General features: G+C 37.1%; 1 protein-coding gene across 1 annotated transcript in view; it reads left to right on the top strand.

Moving 5' to 3' along the window:
• FAF1 (Fas associated factor 1) overlaps positions 1–12,716 on the top strand; it is a 492,920-nt gene that overhangs the window by 132,630 nt on the left and 347,574 nt on the right. The window contains exon 3 of the mRNA XM_059136657.1: positions 1,931–1,977. Coding sequence (XP_058992640.1) covers positions 1,931–1,977 — 47 coding nt within the window. The remainder of the gene's footprint in view (positions 1–1,930; positions 1,978–12,716) is intronic.

Raw genomic sequence — 12,716 nt, 5'->3', positions numbered from 1 at the left:
ACACAAAGATAGGCCCATTTTGGCTAAGGAAATAGTATTACCTCATTATACAGATGAGGAAACTGAGACTCAAAAGGGGTTCAGTGAGTGTAGAATGTATTAAGGTCATAAAATTTGTAAGTTTTCTAGGTTCAAATTTTGGACTTTGTAAATCCTTAGTATTCTTTCCATTATACCTTGAGTTCCCGAGTGAAAATTTGAACAAAATCTTTCCAAACTCTGGCATTTTGTTTCTTTTCCAACACCATAGAAAATTCTTTCACTGTTTTCTGTTTTTTAGCAAAGGAAATATTTCTGTGTGGAGCCATTGCTGTCAAAAGAAGAGATAATTGACCTGGAAGTAGGCAGAGATGCTTCCATTGAATTTGTGGCTTTGAAAACTCATTTTAGTATTTGCTTGACTCAGGATTTATGAGCCTCCAGGTTGTCAGGGGTCTATAGAATCCACTGTCTGTATTAATCTGTATTTTGCCAGTGGAGCATTACAGCTCTCAAAATTCATAGCAAGCATCTTACATTCTACTTTATTTCCATTCAACAGAATAACATTGTAAACTTGACCCACTTCTGACAAATAATTTAAGTTAATGTTTCCAAAATACACAAACTCCTTTTGGGAATTGATTTCTAGGCAGCTGATAAAACACTGAAGCGTTATTCCCCCCCACCCTTTTTTTCCCTATTTCATTTTGATGTGGACTTAGATGGGCAAGGGAAGGGAAGTTGTTATGACGCAGAGGCAAAGTTGGAAACGCCAAGGTTTTTCCTCCAGGGAATGTTTGTTACCCTGCAGTGAACTGCCTGCAATCCAGGATGTCACAGCGTGCTTGCTCAGTAGCCTGCCAAAATGCCCATATCATGTCAGTACTATGCTATGTTCCAAGTAACTGGAGACTAGCTAGCTTAGAGACCGACTTCAGGAATGTTTTATATGAGGAAACTTACCAAGTGATATTCCTGTTTCCTTTGTAACCTGGTACAGTCATGGTATTTTGTTTATCAGAGAATTTTTGCCTTTGTGTTTTTTCCTTCTAAATGTTCTTTAGTAAGAATAATTATAACATAAAAGACTGATTTTATTTCTTGAGTCCATTTTTTTCATTTGTGATTTTGTATCTTACTCCTCTCAATCTGAAGAAGAAAATAAGTTAAAAAAACTTTAAGGTACTTATTTTACTTGTTCTGGCATTCTTAAACATTGGTTTTTGTTGGGGCACCTGGGTGGCTCAGTGGGTTAAGCCTCTGCCTTCGGCACAGGTCATGATCTCAGGATCCTGGGTTAGAGTCTCTGCTCAGCGGGGAGCCTGCTTCCCCCTGCCTCTCTGCCTACTTGTGTTCTCTCTCTCTGTGTCAAATAAATAAATAAGTAATCTTAAAAAAACAAAACAAAACAAAAAATTGGTTTTTGTGGGTGTTTTGCTTGAATAAAGACTGTGGAAGTAAGCTTTTTATGACTCAAGATTTGGGGATATTATATGCCAAATGCATGTTTTTTGTTTTGTTTTGTTTTGCTTTGCTTTTTTTTAGTTTCCCAAAATACGGTGTTATCATAGTAAGTAGAGAAATTTTTTAGAGAATATTTTGTATTATTAAGAAATCATTTAGTGTTTTGTTTAAATTTTATTTTATTTTTAAAGATTATATATATTTGACAGAACAAGAATGCATGAGCAGGGGGAGCAGTAGAAGGAGAGGAAGAAGCAGGCTTCCTGCTGAGCCGGGAGCCAGATGAGGGACTCCTGGGATCATCACCTGAGCTGAAGGCAGACACTTAACCCTCTGAGCCACCCTGGTGCTCCTAAATTTTATTTTTCAAAGTATACTTGTTTTCCTGTACAGTGTTCTCCACCCCACGTGTACCTGAGCATTTTTCTGTTGTTTTTGGTTTTTTTTTTTTTTTTAAATGGCTTTCTTTGTTTTTTGTTTGCAGGCAGCTATCAATGGTGTAATACCCCAGGAAAATGGCATTCTACAAAGGTATGTTATAAGTTGCTTAATAGTAGGATGAGAATTTAGCCAAGCAAAAAAGAGACAGTTGTTAATTTTTTTGTTTAACTTTTTGATAGAGCTTTTGATCTTTGGTGTAGAAGCTCATTAATATAGTTACTGTTCTTTCAGACAATTTTATTATATCAGTTTCCTAAAGTTTCCAACTTTTAACTCTATAATGTTATTTCAGAATGAGTGGTACTATTTTAATGGTGGTTTTATTTTATTTATAGAAAAGCTTTTCAAGGGATCTTCTAATTCATAAAATGGAAGGAACTGAATCTCAGTATTCTAGAGCATGGTTATTATCTACCTATCCAGGCGTTCTCTCCAACCTTGCTACAGTCTTTTTCTCTTCACTTTTGGTTTCTAAATTAAGTTCATGTTAATTTGCAACAATTTGAATAAGTCCTTAATTTATGAAACTTCCCAAAGCACTGAACTATTTCACTTGAAGAATGCATTGTTAACATGTGGAATGGTCTGAATGGTTTTGTGTCATTGCCAGAGGGTAAAATTGGAAGATGATGCCAAGAGAACTATAAGATACAAAATCATTCCTTAGATTAGAAATAATTTTTCATAAGTTTTCTTCCCTTAAAATTAGAGACTGGTTTGGATTAAAAGAGGACGCAATAGAGTCATAGGAGGTAAAACCATTCTCCCTTCCAAGTATAGTTTAATTACTTGATTTCCCTCCCTCTTGTGTCAATTCAAACTTTGGCTTGAATTTCGGTGGCTAGGATTTCTAAATCACTGAAGCATGATCTGCTAAGTGCAGATGAGGCAAACAGAAACAGCAGACTAGTAATGAGATTGTTTTGGAGAAGAAGAAGAGTGCTGTTGCAAAACCATCAGAAAATACACCATGAGCTGCAAAATGTGCTATACTTTATAGGAAACTGTGTATATTTAGAAAGGAAGCAAATTCTGTTTGGTGCTTGTACTACCCTTAGTAATTAATAGACCTGTTCCCCACCATTTTTAAAAAACCGTCAGAAAGAATTTCATCCAGAGTAAATGTGGCCGATTTCCAGAGTCTGTACCAATTTTTTTTGTTGTTGTTGTTCAAAAGCATTCAGTTTTACTGAAACCCTTATCTAGAAAGCAAACCAGCTGATTATAGGAACTTCCTTTATGGTCATTTTATTTTCCCTTGGTTTAGAAAGTTTTAGACTTCTAAATATGGTTCCAGTTTTATTTATTTATTTTTTAAAGATTTTATTCATTTATTTGACAGAGATCACAAGTAGGCAGAAAGGCAGGCAGAGAGAGAGAGGAGGAAGCAGGCTCCCTGCTGAGCAGAGAGTCCGATGTGGGGTTTGATCCCAGGACCCTGAGATCATGACCTGAGCCAAAGGCAGAGGCTTTAACCCACTGAGCCACCCAGGCGCCCCACCAGTTTTATTCTTGAGCAAATTTTATTCCACCTTCTGTGCCAAAATTTTTGCTTATTAAACCCTTGTGGATTCAGCTCTGGGTTCTGAGTACATATTGGATATATCTTAAAATTAACAATGTTTTGCTCTGGGTGAACTGTAGAAATTTCCTTATCCCATCTCTCCTGTCACTGATGATACTTTTTGCTTAATATTTAAAAGTAGAGATTCAGCACTAAATTGATTTCTAATACTATAAAATTTGGAGTTTAACATTCATTAGAAAGTGGTTTTGTTTGCTTATTTAAAAGAATGAATCATATATGCACAGAAGAAAATCAGTTTTATCTAGCAATAGTCTTCAACTCTCTCCCTTTCTAACTTTGTTCTTTAGCTTTGAAATTACTGTGGAATTGACATAACTAAAAATTCCTCTTGTATATCTCCTAACCAGAGGAAAATGAAAGAGGGTTCTTTGTTGCTTTCTCATTGGCTTACCACTGAAAGTGGAAGATAGGAATGGTATATGTAAGTAGTTAAACTGGTTTTTGTTTTGTATGTTTGACTTCTATTGTGTAGTCTGTGAATACAGCTGACTCTTAATTTGTCAGTTCATACTTCAACAGAGGAAAAAGCTACCAAAAAGATTTTTTTAAATATGAATTATTTTTGGAGGGAGAAGAACCCAGTCCCTGTGCTTTATAGCTGTTCTTGAAATCACATTTTTTTGTGTGAATTCAAAAGTGGGAATATGGTTTTTAATGTACCCATAAAGTTCAAAGTAAAGAAACTAACATTTTAAAAAGTGCTTAAGGCACTGTGCTAGGTAATTGATTTATTTTTCATTATTTAATACTTATTATAACTTTAAGAGATTCATATTTCATAGTGAGGAAACGGAAGGTTAGAGAGTTTACATAGATTTGCCCAAGTTCACAAATGTAGTAGGTGGTGAAGTCTGGTTTGTCTCATTTTAAAAGCCATGCATTTTTTGATACAACTCTGCCCTATTCTAGGTCAGCAAACTCACCATGCCATGTCTTTTTTTTTTTTTTTTTTTTTTTTAAGATTTTTTTCATTTGGGCAAAAAAGTTGGAATTTAATATATGTATAAGATCTTTCTCCCATAGCTTTGTTTTTACAGTTACTATTTTAGTTGTAAGCAAGTAAAGGCAGATATTATTATCCCTCACTTTACAGGTAGAATAAGGCATGAAGTGACTTGGCCCAGATGATACAGCATGATGTTGATGGAGTCAGGATATAAGCAAGTCTTCTGCCTCATCCTCCAAGGCTTATTTCACTAGACAATATACTGCTAATACAACATATTTATAAACTGTGTGACTTATGCTGTCATAAATGTAAGCCATTCAGTCATGAAACATCAAATGTGTGCATGTTTATTTACTACATCTTGGTGTAATATTTTATTTATTAGCATGTTGTCCAGAGCCTTTTTAAACATTATTTTTGGAGATAGTTATTATTAGAAGGAAGTGCTAATGAATTACTTGTGTTAGTAGACAGCATAGGCTATATTTTCTAAAAATGTTATGAATCAGTAGTGTAATTTTCCTCATTGACTAAGTGGGTAGTATTTGTCAACTCACAATTTTTTGACTCAGACACATATTCTGTATGTTTCTTTGTCTGTTGTTTAATTCATTGAGGAAACCTTGAGAAGACTAGGCATTTTTCTAATTATTCATGGTTAACATTTTCAGAATATATAATGCTGAGGTTTTTGATATAGAAAATATCCATTTTAGCCAATTAGTTTCTATTTATTGTCTTCTCTGGTGCTCATTTAAAAATCTGATTTTTTTCTAAAGACAAATTTATCTTTAAAACACATGCATGTTTTTGTTTTGTTGTTTTTGTACCTAGAAATTTTACCTTGGGATGGATTTTTAAAAATTGAAATAAACATGTACAAAGTTCTGCTTACTTTGCTTTGTTCATTGCCTTCCAAGGATGTGTGTGATTTATAGAGTGAGGTTGAGTAAGGATAAAAACACTCCTTTAGTTGAGATTTAGATCTAAAATTGATTTCTTCATAGCATTCCCCTCACCAATCAGTGTCTTTTTTTTTTTTTAAATTATTGATTAACTAGAAGAGTGAGTATATCAGATTATAGAATGGTGTCTTAATAGATGAAAAGTCTTAAAAATACTTTTTTTTGAATCAGCAATTTTGGATGTCTTTGTATTCTATGGATACCGTTGAACATTAGTCAGAATTGATAGGATCATCTCTCCCCCCCCTTTCTCTCTGTCTCTCTTTTAATATTGCTAGTGAAAAACTCTAATGCAAATTCATCATTTTAAATTATTTTTATTTTTATTTTTAAAGATTTTATTCATTTATTTGACAGAGAGAGACACAGTGACAAAGGGAACACAAGCAGGGAGTGTGGGAGAGGGAGAAGCAGGCTTACCGCTAAGCAGGGAGCCTGATGCAGGGGCTCAATCCCAGGACCCTGGGATCATGACCTGAGCCGAAGGCAGACGCTTAACGACTGAGCCACCCAGGCACCCTCATTATTTTTTATTGATCTTGAAATAGAGTAATTAATAGCCAATACGAAAATTCTCAAATGAGAACTTAAAAAAAAATTCTCTTGGGCTGACAACACATCAGATAGCCTGCTGTGATTAGAAATGTACTATCTCCTAGAGTTAGGGTTTGGTAAAGAAAAAAAAAGCACACTAGGGTGTTTCAAACACAGGGAATTTCATACGGGGAATCAGTTCCAGAAATGTGGAGCAGGTTGAAAGTACAAAATGCAAATACTAAGATAATTCAGATAATGATATCAGGAAACAGCTGGACCAGCAGGCCCACTTGTGGGTGGGGTGGTCCTGCTAGGCTTGAGGAAAGGAGTGTAGGGCAAGAGCAGATTTAACAGCTGCAGCATCCTCTGAGTAGGGTGGGCACAGCCAGAACTGTGTGGACTGGGTCCAGAGTATTCCAGGAAGTCTGCTCTAGGACTGGTCTGTCTGGGAGAGCCCCCTGCTAACCACTAAAGGGCACAAAGTTGGGGTGCCTGGATGGCTCTGTCATTAAGCACCTGCTTTTGGCTCAGGTCATGATTCCAGGGTCCTGGGATTAAGTCCCAGATCTGGCTCCCTGCTCAGCAGGAAGCCTGCTTCTCTCTCTCCTACTCCCCCTGCTGTGTTCCTTCTCTCGCTGTGTGCCTCTTTGTCAAATAAATAAATAAGGTCTTTAAAAAAAATAAAAAATAAAGGGCACAAAGTCACTCATAATATTAGAGGGAAAAAGGAAAGTGATTGAAGAAATAGAAGTTAACAGGACTTGGAAGCCCTGAGGAACGGCCCTAGCAATTTGACCATAGACATAAGAGAAAGAAGTCCTGCTCAGCTGATCATGGTACCTCTGCAAGATGCAGAGGCTAGTTTTGAAGTATTGAAAGAAGCTAGAAGCTAACACCAGTGGCTGATGCTAAAACAAAGTGGGTGTCATTGTTACAGCATGGTCACTGCTAAGTCACTGGTGTAGATAAGATCAATGTGTAGGGCGCCTGGGTGGCTCAGGTCATCTCAGGTCCTGAGTTGGAGGCCCGCATTGGGCTCTCTGCTTAGCTGGGAGCCTGTTCTCCCCTCTCTCTGCCTGCCTCTCTGCCTACTTGTGATCTCTCTTTCTGCCAAATAAATAAATAAAATCTTAAAATGAAAAAAAAAATCAGTGTGCAAAACTCTAACAAAATTTTGTGTGTATCTGTGCACATACTTGTGTGCTGCTGCATTTTTGTTACTATTACTGGTTATAAGGCCTTGATTAATATTTACCAGTTTCTTCTTCCACTCTTTATATTCCCTCTGCTAGCACCTCAGATAGTCAAGGTTCTTTACTTGGTGGGTCATCTCAAACATTTATTTTTAAAATCCTCAGTGGACCTGTCTTTTTAAAATTGGTTATAGTTTTCTACTAACTCATATTATTGGACATGCCCCAGAAAATAGTCCATTGTATAGCAGCACCCCAGTTTTTTCTTGGTAATCAGGACCTCCCACCTCACTTCATACCCCCTTATTTTGCTAGTTGATTCAGTAATATGAAGAGTACAAAATGGCCAAGTGGCACTCTCAGGTTGTAGTTCTGTGCAAGTATTGTGGAAATACTACATTCTTTGGAACTGTGATCTTTGAACCACCAGAACCCAAAGTAGCAGGAAGCAAAAATTCTGTTATTAGGTGTAATAAAAGAAACCACTACTAACACTCAATTCTTACACCCATATTTTCTGGCAATATGAGAAATATCACTGTGTTTTAGTCACTGATACAAAGCATATACTACGTGTTTTAAGGTGGAGACCCAAGTTTTGAGTATGTTGTCTCCCAACTGTCTTCAGCAGGACATTTCACTGTTCTGACAAGCTAGATACTTCTGGGTAATAGCATATATGAATGATACCAGCACTACTTTTGCTGTGAAATGAGTTCCTTGGTTAGAATTAGTGTTGTGTGGGGAAGCCTTAGATCAATAAGGTATTCCCTCAAAATATGAAGGGTGGTTGGGGCACCTGGGTGGCTCAGTGGGTTAAGCCTCTGCCTTCGGCTCGGGTCATGATCCCAGGGTCCTGGGATCGAGCCTCACGTTGGGCTCTCTGCTTGGCGGGGAACCTGCTTCCCTTCCTCTCTCTGCCTGCTTCTCTGCCTACTTGTGATCTCTGTCTGTCAAATGAATGGATAAAATCTTTTAAAAAAAAATATGAATGGTGGTAAAAGTATTGCTGTCAGGGAAGTCAATCAAGTCCACATCCAGAACAGTGTCTTTTTAAAGGGAGAACATATTGCTTCCTCCTCCATGATAGAAATGATCCATTACCAGATCTCAAAGGAATGATGCCATATTGGCTCAGTTAGTTTCTCTTGTTTGCAGTTTTCAGACAATTTCCCTAGTCAGGGTTATACTTGGTAAGGGGAAATTGATGTTGTACCTATGTCTAATCTCCACTCCTCTTGGCATGGCCTCATTATCTAGTAATGCATGGAACAACCCTAGGGTATTAAGGGAGAAAAGCTGACTTACATCAACAGAACAATGTCATCTTACGCACACTGGGAGCCATTCCCCATCCCCCCACCCCCGCCAGTGGGTAGTAGGCAGTATTCCCCTCAGAAACATATATTCACGTTTAGTGTCATTCTGAAAGTTCTGTTTTCATATCTTTACCCCAGATTTCCTTGCCACCTAATTTTTCTTTTATTCATTCCAAGTCCCGATCAGCTGGCCAACCTATTATCCATTGTCCTTGGTTGAGTATAGATTTGTACCTCAGGTAATCACTCTTTCTAAAAAATGTCAACCTGTGGTACAATCCCAAGTGCTCCCCACTAGAAGGCTTTTCTTTCACTACTGTCTTTCTGGGATAACTTTGGGGGCTGTAATGCTTCAGCAATTTGGTTTTTTTGGTTGGTATGAGCATGTATATTATACAGCTATTTTTTTTCCTTTCCCAGTCCAAATCTTTTCTTCCTCATTTAACTTGGTTATCTCTTATTATTGATGGGAAGTATAAGATACAGCAGCTGGCCTTTTACCTTGACTTGCTTGTAATCATTAGACCCCAGAAACCTCACCATGCTGGCAGGTTCTCCCCTGCATTTTTGAGGCATGTATCTTCTAATCTCTATCATAAATGTGTCTTAACAAAGCATTCAAATACTTGCTACTTTTCTCTTCAGGATTTGTTCACATTGTTATCAATGTAATGTTTTTTTCTGTGGAATGTCTGGGTGATCAAGATCTCTCCAGGCTAGATTGATAATGCTAGAGGAGAGTTGACATAATCTTCTGAAAAGGACAGTGAAGGTATTTTGTTTACCCTGCTGGGTAAAAAGTAAAATGCTTATCTTGGTGATTGCAAATTAATATAGAGTAAAAAAGTATATGCAAGATCAGTTGCTTCTTGCTACAAATCAATCTTTCCTACATAGTAACCCTAACTCCATGGATTAGGAAGCAAATATGGGATGTCTGCGAGTTACTGAGTATGTCTCTTTCAATTATGCATTCAGAATCCGGAGAAGTTGTTGCAGGGTCGGTTCACAGATTGTTTCAACATGGTATGAGTGGATTTCAGCCCAAACTTCCTTTACCACCATTATCTTCCATTTTTATATCCCCAGGAATTAGTATCAGTTTAGAGTTAGCATGTAGTAATCCCATAAAAATTTAGATATTTTCCTTTTATCATTACACAAACACCCTAATAAATGGCTACAGGCCCATTAGGAGAAGTCTTAGAGGAAAATTTCTGATACATACATGTGGCTCTGTTGCATTGTGCTTGTGGGAATCAGGGACTTTATGTCTGTGAAACAATTTGTGTTTGGAAACTGGGAGTGAGTATGAGTCTCTGCTGCAGTTACAGACATTAGGTTTTAGGCTATCAGATCTAGGATTTCTGATGTTTTTAGATCAAGTAGTATTTTAGTCAGTTGACTTTTAATTTGCTTCCTTAGAAATAATCGTGTTCTGGGGCGCCTGGGTGACTCGATTGGTTAAGTGTCCTACTTTTGATTTTAGGCTCAAATTGTGATCTCTCAGGATTATGAGATTGAGCCCTCTTGGGGCTGGGCATGGAGCCTGTTTAGGATTCTCTCTTTCTCCCCCACCACGCTTGTGCATGCTCTCTCAGGGTTGGGGGTGGGGGAATAATAATCATAATAATCCCGTTCAGTTAAACACCTCTAAAGATCTCTGAAGGTTGAAATCTTCTGATTGCCACGTCTTGTCTATGCTGTCCATTAACATAATTGCTCCCACCTTTTTCTTACTAAATTCTGCCATTTGAACTGAGCACTTTGGGATCTCATACTCATTAAGGAAACTTACTCTGTGTCATCTCCTCAACCTATGGAAGACAGCCACTACAGTTTTTCAAGAATGCAGACTTTCCCTTACTACTGTATTTCTTAATGCTTTAGTGCAGTGTCCTCTGGGACCTCATGGATGATGTAGTAGGAGGATGTATGTATGTTTAGATTGTACATGGAAATCCACTTGAGCATTCTTATTTTTCTAAGCATCAGGATTTCTTCTACATTTTGCCAGGAAAGTTTGGGCATTTCATCCTCATTAAATTTAGACTCCTTTGGGACTTAAGTTTCATTCAGTCAACAAGCATATTATTAGAGGACTTACAGCTGCTTAAGCAAACATGTTATATTTGGCCCTATCCAAACTCTTTTGGTCAAATTCACTTCAAATTGATTTCCTTACCTATTCCCTAGTTTTTTGATGTATCCAAATCTTATAATTTTGGATATAAGCCTTCTCTCAGTTAAGACATTGTACTTATTCTCTTGGAGCATGCCTAGATCTAATTTTAGACGTAGTAAGGAATGGTGGGGGTAGGTTTTGACAATAGGCATCCCTTTTCAAAGGCAGCAGTCTCAAGTAAGAGCATTGCCAGTTTTCAAGCAAGAGGAGACTAACCTCAGTCATGAGAGGGGGAGTTGTTTGTCTTTACAAAAAAGGCTGGGAGAGACTCTGAGTTCAAGTTTGTAACCTTCTTCTGAATCTACTCGGGTATCCCTATTCCACATTTTAGGGTCCCACTCTTTCTAAAACAGTGTTGTAATATTCACAAAAGAAACTTAGAAAGTACATGTACTCAGCTTCCACTGTAGTTATTTAAGCTGCAAAATTAAATTTTGTGTGTGATTCTCAGTAGGATCATACCCGGAGGATGGGAAATAATAAAGTGCTACTTCAAAAGCTTTAGCTTTCTTGTCATGGCTTGAACTGAACGTTAATAGCCCTAAGTGTGTCATTTTCTTCTGTTTAAGCTTTCCATTAGAGTCAGAAGCAGCCAGCTCAAAGTCTTTATTTTGTCATTATTGCCACCATAATGGCCAAGTCAAATAATCATTTGTCCCTTTAGGCACTTGTTTTAATAGGTATATGATCATAATGAACTATAAGTGATAATTTAATCATAAGTGATAATTTAATCATTATGCCAGTGCATGCTCACTAGTATCCCATTTTCCACTGCCATGGAGCTCATCAGTATATTGAAGGTCAAGGACACAATCAAACCAGTAACTGAATCCCATTTCTGGGACACCTCCATTACCAATAAATAAATAAATAAATATCGGGTATTTCAAGTTTAATGTAGAATTGGTTACACAGGTGTGGAGAACTAAAAGAGCAATAAAGTAAAACTGAAGTAACCTATATACAGTAACTGCTTCAGGAAGTTACCACTCTCAGGTCTTGGTCAAGGGATTAACAGAACTTTCAAGCTCTGAGGAGCCTGTTAGACCCGAGTTAGGATCAGGTAGCTGTGGAATGCACACTATCTAGCTGCTATTGGTGTCTGAGGGGTTGTCAGAAATCTGGTTATATGAATGCTGAGAAAAGCCAGGAGACTAAAAGCTATAGGATGATACTGATAGAAATATATGCAAATAAGGAAGAAGGAAGGCTTTCGTTCTCTCTTCCTAACAAATGATCTCTATCTAGTATCCCCTATTTACAGAATCTATTGGGGAAACATACACCAAAGGACAAATAAAATTTTGCAGAATGCTAGAATAGACAATAGAAGGATGAATTTTGAGAAATTAAGAAAACAGTAAGTCAGGGACCAGCCTGTTAATGTTAGCTATTTTTCCGAGATTCCTAGAAGTTGTGACAAAATTAGAGATATGAAATATCATTGTACAGATTCTCTTCATAGGTACTTCAACAGTGGATTCCAACAGTGATATTCTTTCCTGCTTTGGATATTTTCTTTTCTATGTCTTACTTCTAAGATTACTTTTCTTGAATCTAACAACTGGGAGAAAGTGTAGATTTTTGCCTTTGGATCAGTGATTACTAGAGTATCTGAACTCTCATCATTATTACCTACAATGAGAAATATTTGGAATCCAAAACGCACATATGCAAATATTTATCAGAATCAAAAGTTTTGGGAAACAATACTTGGTTCTAACTATTAAGTGCCATGTACTAATCATTTGTATCCTATCCTATCCTGTCCTATTGTTTAAAAGACAAGCACAATGCACAAAATCAATTTTGTAATCTAAATTTGGTAAACACTAATCAGAGCAAAAGTGTGAAGTAAATGTAAATATTTTCTTCTGAGTTTTCATAAGACTAGTACTTACTTGTGGGTTTTTGGTCGTTCTTGTTTTTGTTGTTCCTGTGCAGATTTCCAATCTGTTGTTTTTTCCCTTAAATTTAGAGTAAGAAAAAAGATGTTTTAGAACTGAGCTTGTAGTTTTGGTGGTGGTGGAACATAACGTGCAATAATGACGTTTCAATGGAAGCATTCTTTATGTTCTTTTCTTCTTTAC

The sequence above is a fragment of the Mustela lutreola genome, chromosome 10, assembly GCF_030435805.1.
Source record: "Mustela lutreola isolate mMusLut2 chromosome 10, mMusLut2.pri, whole genome shotgun sequence".
Taxonomy (NCBI): Eukaryota; Metazoa; Chordata; class Mammalia; order Carnivora; family Mustelidae; genus Mustela; species Mustela lutreola.
Note: the sequence above shows the minus strand (reverse complement) of the source record. Positions and strands in the feature narration are given on the sequence as shown.